General features: G+C 43.3%; 1 protein-coding gene across 1 annotated transcript in view; it reads left to right on the plus strand.

Moving 5' to 3' along the window:
- The first annotated feature begins 5187 nt into the window (after nt 1-5187).
- Nucleotides 5188-19152, plus strand: part of LOC115208407 (transmembrane protein 114) — a 34355-nt gene continuing 20390 nt past the window's right edge. The window contains exons 1-2 of the mRNA XM_029776443.1: nt 5188-5407; nt 9302-9379. Coding sequence (XP_029632303.1) covers nt 5227-5407; nt 9302-9379 — 259 coding nt within the window. The 5' untranslated portion in view covers nt 5188-5226. The remainder of the gene's footprint in view (nt 5408-9301; nt 9380-19152) is intronic.

The raw sequence follows: 19152 nt of genomic DNA on the forward strand, positions 1-19152 counted from the left end.
TAACATCAGTAGTAGTATCAGTAACATCAGTAGTAGTATCAGTAACATCAGTAGTAGTATCAGTAACATCAGTAGTAGTATCAGTAGCATCAGTATCATTAGTAGTAGTATCAGTAACATCAGTAGTAGTATCAGTAGTATCAGTAGTATCAGTAGTATCAGTACCATCAGTAGTTGTATCAGTAGGATTAGTAGCTTCAGTAGTTGTATCAGTAGTAGTAACAGTTGCATCAGTAGTAGTGTCAGTAGTAATATCAGTAGTAGTATCAGTAGCAGTCGTGAAGGGGTACGACAAAACCTATTCCCCCTCAGGAGATTGAAAAGATTTGGCATGGGTCCTCAGATCCTCAAAAGATTTTACAGCTGCTCCATCGAGAGTATCCTGACGGGTTGCATCACTGCCTGGTACGGCAACTGCTCGGCCTCCTCCTGATGCTACTGATACTACTGATACTACTGATACTACTGCTGATGATACTGATACTACTGATACTACTGATACTACTGCTGATGATACTGATACTACTGATACTACTACTGATGATACTGATACTACTGATACTACTACTGATGATACTGATACTACTGATGCTACTACTGATGCAACTGAAAATACTGATGCTACTGATTCTAATGATACTACTGATACTGATGCTACCGCTGATGCTAATGATGCTACTGATAATACTACTGTTACTACTACTGATACAATGACGGATGCTACTAACACTACTACTACTGCTACTACTACTGCTACTACTATTGATACTACTGATGCTACTGATACTAGTGTTCCTACTGATACTACTGATAATACTGATACTTCTGATACTGATACTACTACTGATGCTATTGATATTAATGATACTACTGATACTACCATTGATGCTACTGATACTACTGATACTACTGATACTGATACTACTGATACTGATACTACTGATACTACTGATACTACTGATACTACTACTGATGATGCTATTGATACTAGTGATAATAATACTGATACAACTACTGATGCTACTGATGGTACTACTAATGCTACTGATAGTGATGATACTATTGATATTGATACTACTGATACTACTTCTGATACTACTGATGATACAACTGATGCTACTGATACTACTGATACTACTGCTGATGATGCTGATGATACTGATACTACTGATACTACTACTGATGATACTGATGCTACTGATGCTACTACTGATGATACTGATGCTACTGATACTACTGATACTACTGCTACTACTGCTGATGATACTGATACTACTGATACTAAATCAAATCAAATCAAATCAAATTTATTTATATAGCCCTTCGTACATCAGCTGAAATCTCAAAGTGCTGTACAGAAACCCAGCCTAAAACCCCAAACAGCAAGCAATGCATGTGAAAGAAGCACGGTGGCTGGGAAAAACTCCCTAGGAAAAACTCCTGAGAAAGGCCAAAAACCTAGGAAGAAACCTAGAGAGGAACCAGGCTATGAGGGGTGGCCAGTCCTCTTTTGGCTGTGCCGGGTGGATATTATAACAGAACATGGTCAAGATGTTAAAATGTTCGTAAATGACCAGCATGGTCAAATAATAATAATCATAGTAATTGTCGAGGGTGCAACAAGCACGTCCGGTGAACAGGTCAGGGTTCCGTAGCCGCAGGCAGAACAGTTGAAACTGGAGCAGCAGCATGGCCAGGTGGACTGGGGACAGCAAGGAGTCATCATGCCAGGTAGTCCTGAGGCATGGTCCTAGGGCTCAGGTCCTCCGAGAGAAAGAAAGAAAGAGAGAAAGAGAGAATTAGAGAGAGCATATTTACATTCACACAGGACACCGGATAAGACAAGAGAATACTCCAGATGTAACAGACTGACCCTAGCCCCCCGACACATAAACTTCTGCAGCATAAATACTGGAGGCTGAGACAGGAGGGATCAGAAGACACTGTGGCCCCATCCGATGATACCCCCGGACAGGGCCAAACAGGCAGGATATAACCCCACCCACTTTGCCAAAGCACAGCCCCCACACCACTAGAGGGATATCTACAACCACCAACTTACCGTCCGAAGACAAGGCCGAGTATAGCCCACAAAGATGTCCGCCACGGCACAACCCAAGGGGGGGGGCGCCAACCCAGACAGGAAGACCACGTCAGTGGCTCAACCTACTCAAGTGACGCACCCCTCCCATGGACGGCATGGAAGAACACCAGTAAGTCAGTGACTCAGCCCCTGTAAAAGGGTTAGAGGCAGAGAATCCCAGTGGGAAGAGGGGAACCGACAAGGCAGAGACAGCAAGGGCGGTTCGTTGCTCCAGCCTTTCCGTTCACCTTCACACTCCTGGGCCAGACTATACTTAATCATAGGACCTACTGAAGAGATAAGTCTTCAGTAAAGACTTAAAGGTTGAGACTGAGTCTGCGTCTCTCACATGGGTAGGCAGACCATTCCATAAAAATGGAGCTCTATAGGAGAAAGCCCTACCTCCAGCCGTTTGCTTAGAAATTCTAGGGACAATTAGGAGGCCTGCGTCTTGTGACCGTAGCGTACGTGTAGGTATGTACGGCAGGACCAAATCGGAAAGATAGGTAGGAGCAAGCCCATGTAATGCTTTGTAGGTTAGCAGTAAAACCTTGAAATCAGCCCTTGCCTTAACAGGAAGCCAGTGTAGGGAGGCTAGCACTGGAGTAATATGATCAAATTTTTTGGTTCTAGTCAGGATTCTAGCAGCCGTATTTAGCACTAACTGAAGTTTGTTTAGTGCTTTATCCGGGTAGCCGGAAAGTAGAGCATTGCAGTAGTCGAGCCTAGAAGTAACAAAAGCATGGATTAATTTTTCTGCGTCATTTTTGGACAGAAAGTTTCTGATTTTGCAATGTTACGTAGATGGAAAAAAGCTGTCCTTGAAGCAGTCTTGATATGTTCTTCAAAAGAGAGATCAGGGTCCAGAGTAACGCCGAGGTCCTTCACAGTTTTATTTGAGACGACTGTACAACCATCCAGATTAATTGTCAGATTCAACAGAAGATCTCTTTGTTTCTTGGGACCTAGGACAAGCATCTCTGTTTTGTCCGAGTTTAAAAGTAGAAAATTTGCAGCCATCCACTTCCTTATGTCTGAAACACAGGCTTCTAGCGAGGGCAATTTTGGGGCTTCACCATGTTTCATTGAAATGTACAGCTGTGTGTCGTCCGCATAGCAGTGAAATTTAACATTATGTTTTCGAATGACATCCCCAAGAGGTAAAATATATAGTGAAAACAATAGTGGTCCTAGAACGGAACCTTGAGGAACACCGAAATTTACAATTGATTTGTCAGAGGACGAACCATTCACAGAGACAAACTGATATCTTTCCGACAGATAAGATCTACTACTGATGCAACTGAAAGTACTGATGCTACTGATTCTAATGATACTACTGATACTGATGCTACCACTGATGCTAATGATACTACTGATAATACTACTGTTACTACTACTGATACAATGACGGATGTTACTAACACTACTACTACTGCTACTACTACTGCTACTACTATTGATACTACTGATACTACTGATACTACTGATACTACTGATACTGATACTACTGATACTGATACTACTACTGATACTACTGATACTGATACTACTGATACTGATACTACTACTGATACTACTGATACATACACAGAGATTATAACAAACATTCAAAATGCACAATGTCTGTCCCACGCTACCCTCATCTGGCCCAGGACAGTACTACACCCTGCTGATAGACCGTCTGGTAGGGCAGGGTTTTCCAAACTTGTTCCTGGCCCACCCTCTGGGTCCTGGGCCCCCCTTGGTCCTGTGCCCCCCCCACCCCCTGGGTGCACATTTATATGTTTGATTATTTAAATCAGCTGTGTAGTGCTAGGGGAAAAACCTAAACGAGGAGGGGCCCAAGGAGGGGCCCAAGGAGGGGCCCAAGGAGGGGCCCAAGGACTGGGTTTGGGAAACCCTGTGGTAGGTAGACTACTTCAGTACCAGACCAGGACACAAAGACACACCTCCACTCCACAGATGGCAGATACACACTCTGACATAGAGACAGTCCACAACAGCTCTCCATCTCTTTCATTGAGCTCGCCATCTCTTTATCTTTCACCCCCTGTATTTCTCTTATTCCCCCTCTTCCCCTGTGTGTGTGTTTGCCACTCTGATATCTCACTCACACCTAATCTCTCTCTCTGTTCCTCTCTCTGTTTTTGTTCCTCTCTCTCTCTCTCTCTCTCTCTGTTTCAATTATTATTATTTTTGACTTTTTCAATGTTAATCTTCATCTCTCTCGCTCTCTCTTCTGACTTTCACCCTCTCTGTGTTTCCCTCCCTTTCCCTCACGCTCTCTCTCTCTCCTCTCTCTCTCTTCTTGTCCTCTTCCTCTCTCCCTCTGTGTTCTCTCCCTTTCCCTCTCTCTTCCTTCCTCTCTCTCTAACTCTCTTCTTGTCCTCCTCCTCTCTCCCTCTCTCTGTGTTTCTCTCCCTTTCCTTCTCTCTTCCTCTCCCTCTCTCTTCCCCTCTCTCTTCTTGTCCTCCTCCTCTCTCCCTCTCTCTGTGTTTCTCTCCCTTTCCTTCTCTCTTCCTCTCCCTCTCTCTTCCCCTCTCTCTCTCTTTTTGTCATCCTACTCTCTCCCTCTCTCTGTGTTTCTGTCCCTTTCCTTCTCTCTTCCTCTCTCTCTCTCTTCCTTTCTCTCTCTCTAACTCTCTTCTTGTCATCCTACTCTCTCCCTCTCTCTGTGTTTCTGTCCCTTTCCTTCTCTCTTCCTCTCTCTCTCTCTTCCTTCCTCTCTCTCTAACTCTCTTTTTGTCATCCTACTCTCTCCCTCTCTCTGTGTTTCTGTCCCTTTCCTTCTCTCTTCCTCTCCCTCTCTCTTCCCCTCTCTCTCTCTTTTTGTCATCCTACTCTCTCCCTCTCTCTTCCTTCCTCTCTCTCTAACTCTCTTTTTGTCCTCCTCCTCTCTCCCTCTCTCTTCCCCTCTCTCTCTCTTTTTGTCATCCTACTCTCTCTCTCTCTCTGTGTTTCTCTTCATTTCTCTTTCTCACTCCCTCCTGCTCTGTACACCTCTTTCTTTCTCGCTCTTATTTGCCTCACCACGTCTATCCCTCTCTCTGTTTCTCTCTCTGTTTCTCTCTCTGTTTCTCTCTCTGTTTCTCTCTCTGTTTCTCTCTCTGTTTCTCTCTCTTCTCTCTCCTCTTCCCAGTATGGTGAGGCTGACTCTGGGAGCTCTGGCACTGTTTGTAGCTGTGTGTGGAGTATCCAGTTTTGTGTTGCTGGGGGTGGCTATAGGGACAGACTACTGGTACCTCATAGATGTCGCTCAGAGGGAAAACAACTCCAACCTCTCTCTCAGCTCACACTCAGGACTATGGAGAACCTGCAACTGTAAGTCACTGCATGTTACTTTTATTTGAGCAGGGAGCCAGATACTGGTCCTTTGTGGCTTAGTGTGACCATCTGTAAACTCAGCTGGTAGAGCATGGTACTACCAGGGTTATAACATGTATAGTGTAGTCCCCTGTAGCTCAGCTGGTAGAGCATGGTACTACCAGGGTTATAACATGTATAGTGTAGTCCCCTGTAGCTCAGCTGGTAGAGCATGGTACTACCAGAGTTATAACATGTATAGTGTAGTCCCCTGTAGCTCAGCTGGTAGAGCATGGTACTACCAGAGTTATAACATGTATAGTGTAGTCCTCTGTAGCTCAGCTGGTAGAGCATGGTACTACCAGGGTTATAACATGTATAGTGTAGTCCCCTGTAGCTCAGCTGGTAGAGCATGGTACTACCAGGGTTATAACATGTATAGTGTAGTCCTCTGTAGCTCAGCTGGTAGAGCATGGTACTACCAGGGTTATAACATGTATAGTGTAGTCCTCTGTAGCTCAGCTGGTAGAGCATGGTACTACCAGGGTTATAACATGTATAGTGTAGTCCTCTGTAGCTCAGCTGGTAGAGCATGGTACTACCAGGGTTATAACATGTATAGTGTAGTCCCCTGTAGCTCAGCTGGTAGAGCATGGTACTACCAGAGTTATAACATGTATAGTGTAGTCCTCTGTAGCTCAGCTGGTAGAGCATGGTACTACCAGGGTTATAACATGTATAGTGTAGTCCTCTGTAGCTCAGCTGGTAGAGCATGGTACTACCAGGGTTATAACATGTATAGTGTAGTCCTCTGTAGCTCAGCTGTTAGAGCATGGTACTACCAGGGTTATAACATGTATAGTGTAGTCCTCTGTAGCTCAGCTGGTAGAGCATGGTACTACCAGGGTTATAACATGTATAGTGTAGTCCTCTGTAGCTCAGCTGGTAGAGCATGGTACTACCAGGGTTATAACATGTATAGTGTAGTCCTCTGTAGCTCAGCTGGTAGAGCATGGTACTACCAGGGTTATAACATGCATAGTGTAGTCCCCTGTAGCTCAGCTGGTAGAGCATGGTACTACCAGGGTTATAACATGCATAGTGTAGTCCTCTGTAGCTCAGCTGGTAGAGCATGGTACTACCAGGGTTATAACATGTATAGTGTAGTCCCCTGTAGCTCAGCTGGTAGAGCATGGTACTACCAGGGTTATAACATGTATAGTGTAGTCCTCTGTAGCTCAGCTGGTAGAGCATGGTACTACCAGGGTTATAACATGTATAGTGTAGTCCTCTGTAGCTCAGCTGGTAGAGCATGGTACTACCAGGGTTATAACATGTATAGTGTAGTCCCCTGTAGCTCAGCTGGTAGAGCATGGTACTACCAGGGTTATAACATGTATAGTGTAGTCCCCTGTAGCTCAGCTGGTAGAGCATGGTACTACCAGAGTTATAACATGTATAGTGTAGTCCTCTGTAGCTCAGCTGGTAGAGCATGGTACTACCAGGGTTATAACATGTATAGTGTAGTCCCCTGTAGCTCAGCTGGTAGAGCATGGTACTACCAGGGTTATAACATGTATAGTGTAGTCCCCTGTAGCTCAGCTGGTAGAGCATGGTACTACCAGGGTTATAACATGTATAGTGTAGTCCTCTGTAGCTCAGCTGGTAGAGCATGGTACTACCAGGGTTATAACATGTATAGTGTAGTCCCCTGTAGCTCAGCTGGTAGAGCATGGTACTACCAGGGTTATAACATGTATAGTGTAGTCCTCTGTAGCTCAGCTGGTAGAGCATGGTACTACCAGGGTTATAACATGTATAGTGTAGTCCTCTGTAGCTCAGCTGGTAGAGCATGGTACTACCAGGGTTATAACATGTATAGTGTAGTCCTCTGTAGCTCAGCTGGTACTACATGGCTGTAAGATGCTTTGGATAAGCTCCAGCTAAAGTGTCAGCTAGATGGCAGATATTCTATTATCAGATGTTCTATTATCAGATATTCTATTATCAGATATTCTATTATCAGATATTCTATTATCAGATGTTCTATTATCAGATATTCTATTATCAGATATTCTATTATCAGATATTCTATTATCAGATATTCTATTATCAGATATTCTATTATCAGATATTCTATTGAGACCCAGGTGTCTTTTACAAATAAAACCCTTTACTCTGCTGTTCTGTTCTTCAGTCCTGGTCCTGTGCAAGTGTTTTGTTCTAACCCAGCACTAACACAGCTGATTCAACTTATTAGACATCATAATGACCTTGATTACGTGGAACAGGTGTATTAGTACTGGGCTGGAACAAAAACAGTCCCACCCTGACAGTCCCCAGGACCAGGGTTGACGAGAGCTGCTTTACTGCAGTGTGGGGTTAAGAGCCAGTGTGGGTGACGGCATGTCTGGGTTGTAACAATGTCATAACAGACAACTCAACCTAGGCTAGGACTGCTGTGGTGTTTAGAAACAGACTGACACCCAGGCTAGGACTGCTGTGGTGTTTAGAAACAGACTGACACCCAGGCTAGGACTGCTGTGGTGTTTAGAAACAGACTGTCACCCAGGCTAGGACTGCTGTGGTGTTTAGAAACAGACTGACATCCAGGCTATACTACTGTGGTGTTTAGAAACAGACTGACACCCAGGCTATACTACTGTGGTGTTTAGAAACAGACTGACACCCAGGCTATACTACTGTGGTGTTTAGAAACAGACTGACATCCAGGCTATACTACTGTGGTGTTTAGAAACAGACTGACACCCAGGCTAGGATTACTGTGGTGTTTAGAAACAGACTGACACCCATGCTATACTACTGTGGTGTTTAGAAACAGACTGACATCCAGGCTATACTACTGTGGTGTTTAGAAACAGACTGACACCCAGGCTAGGATTACTGTGGTGTTTAGAAACAGACTGACACCCAGGCTAGGACTGCTGTGGTGTTTAGAAACAGTTTTGAGGGGGAGGTGATGAGGGGGAGGAGATGGGAGAGTTGAGGGGGAGGAGATGAGGGGGAGGAAATGGGAGAGTTGAGGGGGATGAGACAAGGGGGAGGAGATGAGGGGGAGGAGATGGGAGAGTTGAGGGGGATGAGATGAAGTGGAGGAGATGAGGAGGTTGGAGATGGGAGAGTTGAGGGGGAGGAGACAAGGGGGAGGAGATGAGGGGGAGGAGATGGGAGAGTTGAGGGGGAGGAGATGAAGTGGAGGAGATGAGGGGGAGGAGATGGGAGAGTTGAGGGGGAGGAGATGAAGTGGAGGAGATGAGGAGGTTGGAGATGGGAGAGTTGAGGGGGATGAGACAAGGGGGAGGAGATGAGGGGGAGGAGATGGGAGAGTTGAGGGAGAGGGGATGAGGGAGAGGAGATCAATCAAATATATTTATAAAGCCCTTTTTACATCAGCTGATGTCACAAAGTGCTGTACAGAAACCCAGCCTAAAACCCCAAACAGCAAGCAATGTAGAAGCACTACAGGGGGTGTGGTCTACCTAGAGAGGGAGAGAGATGAGGGGGAGGAGATGAAGGAGAGGAGATGAGGGGGAGGAGATGAGGGGGAGGAGATGAGTGGGAGGAGATGGGAGAGTTGAGGGGGAGGAGATGAGGGGGAGGAGATGAAGAATCAAGGAGAGGAGATGGGAGAGTTGAGGGGGAGGAGATGAGGGGAGGAGATGAGGGAGGATATGAGGGGGAGGAGATGAGGGAGGGGGGAGATGAGGGGGGAGGAGATGAGGGAGGAGGAGATGAGGGAGGGAGGAGATGAGGGAAGAGGAGATGAGGGAGGAGGAGATGAGGGAGGATATGAGGGGGGGAGGAGATGAGGGAGGGAGGATATGAGGGAGGGAGGAGTTGAGAGAGGGAAGATGTGATTGGTTGATCCATGTGTTCTGTCTTCTCTTCCAGCCCAGAAGCTCTGTCAGCCATTTGTCAACCCGTTTGAAGGCGGACAAAACCTCACAGACTCTTACAGACAACTTTTAAGTAAGAACACAGTAATTAAAACACTTATCATCATCTTCATCTTACCATTGTCATCAAATGATTACCACCTTTTGGCCAGTATTTGCTGTGTGTAAATGTTAAATATATTTGTGTTTAGCAGTGTTTAAATGTAAGATATATTGGTGAGTATTTAGCAGTGTTTAAATGTAAGATATATTGGTGAGTATTTAGCAGTGTTTAAATGTAAGATATATTGATGAGTATTTAATCAAATCACTCCAATTTATTTATATAGCCCTTCTTACATCAGCTGATATCTCAAAGTGCTGTACAGAAACCCAGCCTAAAACCCCAAACAGCAAGCCATGCAGGTGTAGAAGCACGGTGGCTAGGAAAAACTCCCTAGAAAGTCAGGAACCTAGGAAGAAACCTAGAGAGGAACCAGGCTATGAGGGGTGGCCAGTCCTCTTCTGGCTGTGCCGGGTGGAGATTATAACAGAACATGGCCAAGATGTTCAAATGTTCATAAATGACCAGCATGGTCAAATAATAATAATCATAGTAGTTGTCGAGGGTGCAACAAGTCAGTAACACAAGACTAAGTGTCAGTTGGCTTTTTCATAGCCGATCTTTGAGAGTATCTCTACCGCTCCTGCTGTCTCTAGAGAGTTGAAAACAGCAGGTCTGGGACAGGTAGCACGTCCAGTGAACAGGTCAGGGTTCCAGCAGGTCTGGGACAGCAGAACTGGGACAGGTAGCACGTCCAGTGAACAGGTCAGGGTTCCAGCAGGTCTGGGACAGCAGGTCTGGGACAGGTAGCACGTCCGGTGAACAGGTCAGGGCTCCATAGCTGCAGGCTGAACAGTTGGAACTGGAGCATCAGCACGGCCAGGTGAACTGGGGACTGCAAGGAGTCATCATGCAGGTAGTCCTGAGGCATGGTCCTAGGGCTCAGGTCCTCCGAGAGAGAGAAAGAAAGAAAGAGAGAAAGGGAGAATTAGAGAGAGCATATTTAAATTCACACAGGACACCAGAAAAGACAACAGAAATACTCCAGATGTGACAGACTGACCCTAGCCCCCCGACACATAAACTACTGCAGCATAAATACTGGAGGCTGAGACAGGAGGGGTCAGGAGACTCTGTGGCCCCATCCGATGAAACCCCCGGACAGGGGGTTTCATCGGCACAACCCAAGGGGGGCGCCAACCCAGACAGGAAGACCACGTCACTGACTCAACCCACTCAAGTGACGCACCCCTCCCAGGGACGGCATGGAAGAACACCAGTAAGCCAGTGACTCAGCCCCTATAATAGGGGTAGAGGCAGAGAATCCCAGTGGAAAGAGGGGAAACCGGCCAGGCAGAGACAGCAAGGGCGGTTCGTTGCTCCAGCCTTTCCATTCACCTTCACACCCCTTGGCCAGACTACACTTAATCACAGGACCTACTGAAGAGATGTGTCTTCAGTAAAGACTTAAAGGTTGAGACTGTCTGCGTCTCTCACATGGATAGGCAGACCATTCCATAAAAATGGAGCTCTATAGGAGAAAGCCCTGCTTCCAGCTGTTTGCTTAGAAATTCTCTGAACAATTAGGAGGCCCGCGTCTTGTGACCGTAGCGTATGTGTAGGTATGCACGGCAGGACCAAATCGGAAAGATAGGTAGGAGCAAGCCCATGTAATGCTTTGTAGGTTAGCAGTAAAACCTTGAAATCAGCCCTTGCCTTAACAGGAAGCCAGCGTAGGGAGGCTAGCCCTGGAGTAATATGATAACATTTTTTTGGTTCTAGTCAGGATTCTAGCAGCCGTATTTAGCACTAACTGAAGTTTATTTAGTGCTTTATCCGGGTAGCCAGAAAGTAGAACATTGCAGTAGTCCAACCTAGAAGTAACAAAGGCATGGACTAATTGTTCTACGTCATTTTTGGACAGAAAGTTTCTGATTTTTGCAATGTTACGTAGATGGAAAAAAGCTGTCCTTGAAACAGTCTTGATATGTTCTTCAAAAGAGAGATCAGGGTCCAGAGTAATGCCGAGGTCCTTCACAGTTTTATTTGAGACGACTGTACAACCATCCAGATTAATTGACAGGTTCAACAGAAGATCTCTTTGTTTCTTGGGACCTAGAACAAGCATCTCTGTTTTGTCCGAGTTTAAAAGTAGAACGTTTGCAGCCATCCACTTCCTTATGTCTGAAACACAGGCTTCTAGCGAGGGCAATTTTGGGGCTTCACCATGTTTCTTTGAAATGTACAGCTGTGTGTCATCCGCATAGCAGTGAAATTTAACATTATGTTTTCGAATGACATCCCCAAGAGGTAAAATATATAGTGAAAACAATAGTGGTCCTAAAACGGAACCTTGAGGAACACCGAAATTTACAGTTGATTTGTCAGAGGACAAACCATTCACAGAGACAAACTGATATCTTTCCGACAGATAAGATCTAAACCAGGCCAGAACTTGTCCATGTAGACCAATTTGGGTTTCCAATCTCTCCAAAAGAATGTGGTGATCGATGGTATCAAAAGCACCACTAAGATCTAGGAGCACGAGGACAGATGCAGAACCTCGGTCTGACGTCATTAAAAGGTCATTTACCACCTTCACAAGTGCAGTCTCAGTGCTATGATGGGGTCTAAAACCAGACTGAAGCGTTTCGTATACATTGTTTGTCTTCAGGAAGGCAGTGAGTTGCTGCGCAACAGCTTTTTAATTTTTTTTTGAGAGGAATGGAAGATTCGATATAGGCTGATAGTTTTTATAATTTCTGGGTCAAGATTTGGCTTTTTCAAGAGAGGCTTTATGACTGCCACTTTTAGTGAGTTTGGTACACATCCGGTGGATAGAGAGCCGTTTATTATGTTCAACATAGGAGGGCCAAGCACAGGAAGCAGCTCTTTCAGTAGTTTAGTTGGAATAGGGTTCAGTATGCATCCTAACATCGTTGGTGCCGATATGGATAACAATATCCCTATATTCTCTACACTCGCCAGTTTTAGCTTTAGCCAGCACCGTCTTTAGATTAGCCTTAACGTCGGTAGCCCTGCCCCCTGGTAAACAGTGTATGATCGCTGGATGATTCGTTTTAAGTCTAATACTGCAGGTAATGGAGTCGCCAATGACTAGGGTTTTCAATTTGTCAGAGCTAATGGTGGGAGGCTTCGGCGTCTCAGACCCCGTAACGGGAGGAGCAGAGACCAGAGAAGTTTTGGCCTCTGACTCCGACTCGCTTAATGGGGAGAACCGGTTGAAAGTTTCTGTCGGCTGAATAAGCGACACCGGTTGAGTATTCCTACAGCGTTTCCCTCCAGAAGCCATGAGAAAGTTGTCCGGCTGCGGGGACCGTGCGAGGAGATTTATACTAACGTTACTATTTGTACTTACTGGTGGCACAGACGCTGTTTCATCCTTTCCTACACTGAAATTGCCCTTGCCTAACGATTGCGTCTGAAGCTGTATCCTTGCCGTAAGGCGATCGTTCTCCTGTATATTATAAGTACAACGACTGCAATTAGAAGGCATCATGTTAATGTTACTTATCTTCGGCTGTTTGAAGTCCTGACGAACCATGTCCAGATAAAACCTCCAGGGTGGAAAAGTTGAATGAAAAAAGTTGAGTGGGGGAAAAAGTAAAAATATACGGTAATGAAAAAGTAAAAACTGTGAGGTAGTCAGGTAGCAAAGTAAGATCGGCAACAAAACGCACAGCAGCATGTAAACAAGTCTGCAAGTGTTAAAATGTGTTAAAGTGTTAAAATGTAAGATATATTGGTGAGTATTTAGCAGTGTGTAAATGTAAGATATATTGGTGAGTATTTAGCAGTGTGTAAATGTAAGATATATTGGTGTGTAAATGTAAGATATATTGGTGAGTATTTAGCAGTGTGTAAATGTAAGATATATTGGTGAGTATTTAGCAGTATTTAAATGTAAATGATATTGCTCATTATTTTTCAGTGCTTCTGCAGCAGGAGGGGTTGTTGGAGGTGTTCATTATTGTTTAGCATAATTAACCATGCTCCTGTAGAGGTATTGGCTGGCTATTGATAAAAAACATTTTAGCAGATGTTCTTATCCAGAGCAACTTACAGTTAGTACATTCATCATCAGATTGCTAAGTGGGACAACCACATACAGAGCCTTCAGAAAGTATTCACACCCCTTGACTTTCCCCACATTGTGATGTGTTACAGCCTGAATTTAAAATGGATTACATAGAGATTTTTTGTCACTGGCCGACACACAACAACACCATAATGTCAAAGTGGAATTATGTTTTTCAAATGTTTTACAAATTATATGTCACTACTTCCGCCGAACTCGCTCCCTCTCCTTGTTCGTTCGGCGGTCGACGTCACGGGCCTTCTAGCCATCGCCGATCCACTTTTCATTTTCCATTGGTTTCGTCTTTGTCTTACACACCTGGTTTCAATCCCCAAATTACTTGTTCATTATTTAACCCTCTATTCCCCCATGTTTGTTTGTGAGTAATTGTTTATTGTATTGCGGTCCGTATTTGTGGCCTGGTATTTTTACTACGTGTAATGTTATATTATTGAGTAAAATTGCTTTCATTACTCATATCTGCTGTCCTGCGCCTGACTCATCTCACCAGCCACACACAGACCTCATGACGTTATAAAAATATGTAAGGCTAAAATGTATTGAGTCAATAAGTATTCAACCCCTTTGTTATGGAAACGCCTAATAAGTTCAGGTGTAAAAATGTGCTTAACAAGTCACATAAGTTGCATGGACTCACTGTGTGCAATAACAGTGTTTAACATAATTTTTAAATGACCACCTCATCTCTGTACCTCACATACAATTATCTGTAAGGTCCCTCAGTCGAGCAGTGAATTACAAACACAGATTCAACCATAAAGACCAGGGAGTTTTTCCAATGCCTTGCAAATAAGGGCACCTATTGGTCGATGGGTAAAATGAAAATCCCTTTTGAGCATGGTGAAGTTAATCTTTACATTTTGGATGGTGTATCAATACACCCAGTCAATAGAACTCATTTGCCGGAGAGGTAGGAAACCACTCAGGGATTTCAACATGAGGCCCATGGTGACTTTAAAACATGGCTGTGATAGGAGAAAACTGAGGATGGATCAACAACATTGTAGCTACTCCACAATACTAACCTAAATGACAGATTGAAAAGAAGGAAGTCTGTACAGAATAAAAACATGGATCCTGTTCGCAACAAGGAACTAAAGTAAAACTGCAAATAATGTGGCAAAGAAATTAACTTTATGTCCTGATGTTTGGGGCAAATCTGAGTACCACTCTCCATATTTTCAAGCATAGTGGCTGCATCACGTTATGGGTATGCTTGTAATCGTTAAGGACTGGGGAGTTTTTCAGGATAAAAAAAATAAATAAAATGGAGCTAAGCACAGGCAAAATCCTAGAGGAAATCCTGGTTCAGTCTGTTTTCCACCAGACACTGACTTGAATTCACCATTAACCTCAAGGCCAAATCTACACTGGAGTTGCTTACAAAGAAGACAGTGAATGTTTCTGAGTGGCTGAGTTACAGTTTTGACTTAAATCTACTTGAAAAGCCATGGCAAGACGGGAAAATGGTTGTTGAGCAATGATCAACATCCAATTTGACAGAGCTTGAAGAATTTTGAAAAGAATAGTGAGAAAGTATTGAACAATCCAGGTCTGGAAAGCTCTTACAGATTTACCAAGAAACATTCACAGCTGTAATCGCTGCCAAATGTGCTCCTACAAAGTATTTATTTTATTGAACCTTTATTTAACTAGGCAAGTCAGTTGAGAACAACTTCTTATTAACAATGACGACCTACCAAAATACAAAAGACCTCCTGAGGGGATGGGGGCTGGGATAGGAAAATAATAATAAATAACATATATAATTGTCACGTCCTGACCGGTAAAAGAGGTTGTTTGTTATTGTAGTTAGGTCAGGGCGTGGCAGGGTGTGTTTGTTTTGTGTTGTCGGGGTTTTTGGGTTGTGTTCTATGTTTTGTATGTCTATGTTCTATTTTCTATTTTTTCTATTTCTATGTCTAGTTTATTGTTTTGACCTACAATTGGAGGCAGCTGTTCCTCGTTGCCTCTAATTGAAGGTCCTATTTAGTAGGGGTGTTTTTTCTATGGGATTTGTGGTTGTTGTTTCGTGTATAGCTGTATGCCTTACAGGACTGTTTGTCGTCGTTGTGTTTTGTATACTTTTGTTTTGGTTTTCCTTCTTTCTGCCAATAAAAAAGATGAGTATACAGACTCCCGCTGCATTTTGGTCCACTTTATACGACGGCCGTGACAATAACATAAGACAAAACACACATCACAACAAGAGAGACAACACAACACTACATAAAGAGAGACCTAAGACAACAACATAGCAAGGCAGCAACACATGACAACACATGACAACACTTGAGTCTGCAAGTGTTTTGGTCAAAAGGAACATTGATGACCCATCTGACATTTTGCGAGCATCATCTCCCGCAACCTGTCGTGTAGCATGACTCACTTGCTATAAAACATGGGCACCGGGGATCTGCAGCAGACACAAGACACACACTCTGATAGACAGTGAGAAAGTTGTAAAAACAAAACAACATCTCTCTACTCCTGCACAAAATATGTAGAAGTATATCGGTCGCCAGTGATTCCATCAGCTGAGTTAGCTTTTTGTAGCCTGTCTTCTGCTAGCTAGCTTCACTGACAAACACAGCCAACTAATGATGTTGGGCACTGCACTGATAAACAGCATGCAGCTTGTTACTTATTTAGGATAGCTTGACAGCTTGCTGATGAAGTTGTAGACATGTTCCCAGCAGTCAGTCCGTACTTCAGCCTGTTTCCAAAGCACCACTCTTTAGAATCTAATATAACGGATTAACAAAACACCACTCTGCAGAGTCTAATATACTGGCTTAACAAAACACCACTCTGTAGAGTCTAATATACTGGCTTAACAAAACACCACTCTGTAGAGTCTAATATACTGGCTTAACAAAACACCACTCTGTAGAGTCTAATATACTGTCTTAACAAAACACCACTCTGTAGAGTCTAATATACTGGCTTAACAAAACACCACTCTGTAGAGTCTAATATACTGTCTTAACAAAACACCACTCTGTAGAGTCTAATATACTGTCTTAACAAAACACCACCATGTAGAGTCTAATATACTGTCTTAACAAAACACCACCATGTAGAGTCTACTATACTGTCTTAACAAAACACCACTCTGCAGAGTCTAATATACTGTCTTAACAAAACACCACTCTGTAGAGTTCAATATACTGTCTTAACAAAACACCACCATGTAGAGTCTAATATACTGTTTTAACAAAACACCACTCTGCAGAGTCTAATATACTGTCTTAACAAAACACCACTCTGTAGAGTTCAATATACTGTCTTAACAAAACACCACTCTGTAGAGTCTAATATACTGGCTTAACAAAACACCACTCTGTAGAGTCTAATATACTGTCTTAACAAAACACCACTCTGTAGAGTCTAATATACTGGCTTAACAAAACACCACTCTGTAGAGTCTAATATACTGTCTTAACAAAACACCACTCTGTAGAGTCTAATATACTGTCTTAACAAAACACCACCATGTAGAGTCTAATATACTGTCTTAACAAAACACCACCATGTAGAGTCTACTATACTGTCTTAACAAAACACCACTCTGCAGAGTCTAATATACTGTCTTAACAAAACACCACTCTGTAGAGTTCAATATACTGTCTTAACAAAACACCACCATGTAGAGTCTAATATACTGTTTTAACAAAACACCACTCTGCAGAGTCTAATATACTGTCTTAACAAAACACCACTCTGTAGAGTTCAATATACTGTCTTAACAAAACACCACTCTGTAGAGTCTAATATACTAGTTTTAACAAAACACCACCATGTAGAGTCTAATATACTGTCTTAACAAAACACCACCATGTAGAGTCTGCTAACATCACAAACTGCAATGGTCTCTCCAGAGGCCCATAGACACACTCCTCATACAATAAGATGACGAGGATTCTTTAAAAGGGAATTGGCCGCCCTTTGTGATGCAGACAGTGGAGGTGGGCAATCCCATTACTCATAATGTGCAAGAGAAAATGAACAGCGGCTCAGTGTTTTCCTCTCTAGGCAGTTTGTGGACTTAGCTGATATTTACAGCTGAGGCTGCTGGCGCCTTTATACGCACTCCTGGTGTACGTTCCAAAATGGCACCCTATTCCCTATATAGTGCACTATTTTAACCAGGGACCATAGGGCTCTGGTCGGAAGTAGTGCACTATATAGTAAAAAGTGTGCCATTTGGGATGCACCCTTCATGCAGGAGGATCCTTTGAAAGCAGTAGGTAGTGACTGAACCCCCAGTGACACTCCTTAATAATACTACTCCTCTTTCCTGAGCTCACATCATGTGTTTCTACTGAGTTATTGATCCAAGGCTCCCTGTCTATAACACCTCCAACAGCCCTGTCAAAACCAAGGACCTTTATAGACCAGAGTTTTCAAGGCAAGAAACACAGTCTGAAGAAGAAGATGAAGAAGAGAGGAAGAAGAAGGAGAAGAAAATTCCCTTGTTTTCCAGAAATCCTGTTTGTAGAATTCTTGGATTTCCTGCTTATTCCTTCGTAATTCCATGGCTCGGCACCATTAGCTTCTCCTAGTCGATGGTGCCACCGTACGACAGGAAGTCACACAGCTCCTTAGCCTGCACTGCCAAGTAGACGGAGAGGAGGGACAGCTGTCTTCACAGAGCACACGCTGCCTGAGCTGCAGATCGATAGCTCTTCTCATAGAGATCTTCTCTATTTCAACCATTTTATATTTATGATGTACTACAGTAAGCGACTTGCTAAATAAATCAGTAATTTTTTGCCAGTGGCTGATTCTCTCAATCCCTTCTTTATTCATCTCTCTGCCCAGCTTATTGAATAATCATTAACCTATATTTTAACATGACAATTGTTTCTGGTGTTATCCCTAAGATCTGGAGAGCGGCACATGTCCTCCTCTACACAAAGGAGGAGATCCTTTTTACTGTCCAATTTCCAACTTATCTCAACTTTCCAAAGTTTTGATTAGATGATAGCAAAACACTGTGCTGCCTTATTTCTAGACCTTTTCGACACGGTTTACCATTTCATTCTCATTCAAAAGGCTGACTAAAATAGGCCTGCATCAGCCTTCTTGCAAGTGGTTTGAGAATGATCTGTCAGATAGGACACAATGCGTGATTTCTAAGTGTGTCAAGTTTAGTTTCCTGGATATTACAGAAGGTGTACCGCAGAGGTCTGTATTGGGACATATTCTCTTTAATATTTATAATCAATAACATTGGTCTATCTGTTAAACATTTTTATTTTCATCTGTACGCAGATGACACTGTGATGTATGGCAATGACCTAACTGTTGCCCAGGCTATGTTAGAGTTGCAATCTGACCTTGTTACCTCACAGAAAGCCCTGGTTGGTTTAAAAATGTGTACTTAATGCTGGAAAGGCTAAAGATGGACTACAGATTTATTCGTTGGATGGTTCTCCCATCGATCAGGTCTCCGACTATACATATGTGGGTATTTGATTTGACCAAGATTGAATGTTTAAAAAAAAAAAAAAAAGAGGATTATCTAGTTAAAAAGCAAATTTAAAGTGGGCGTGATTTAAAAAAAATACGTCTTGCCTCTCCCTAAATAGCAGGAAGCAGATTTTACAGTCAACTTTCCTGCCAGTTCTTGGTGAAACTATTTAACAGATTGCAGCAGCCACTCCTCTTCATCCTTGGG

Source organism: Salmo trutta, chromosome 1 (genome assembly GCF_901001165.1).
Source record: "Salmo trutta chromosome 1, fSalTru1.1, whole genome shotgun sequence".
NCBI lineage: Eukaryota > Metazoa > Chordata > Actinopteri > Salmoniformes > Salmonidae > Salmo > Salmo trutta.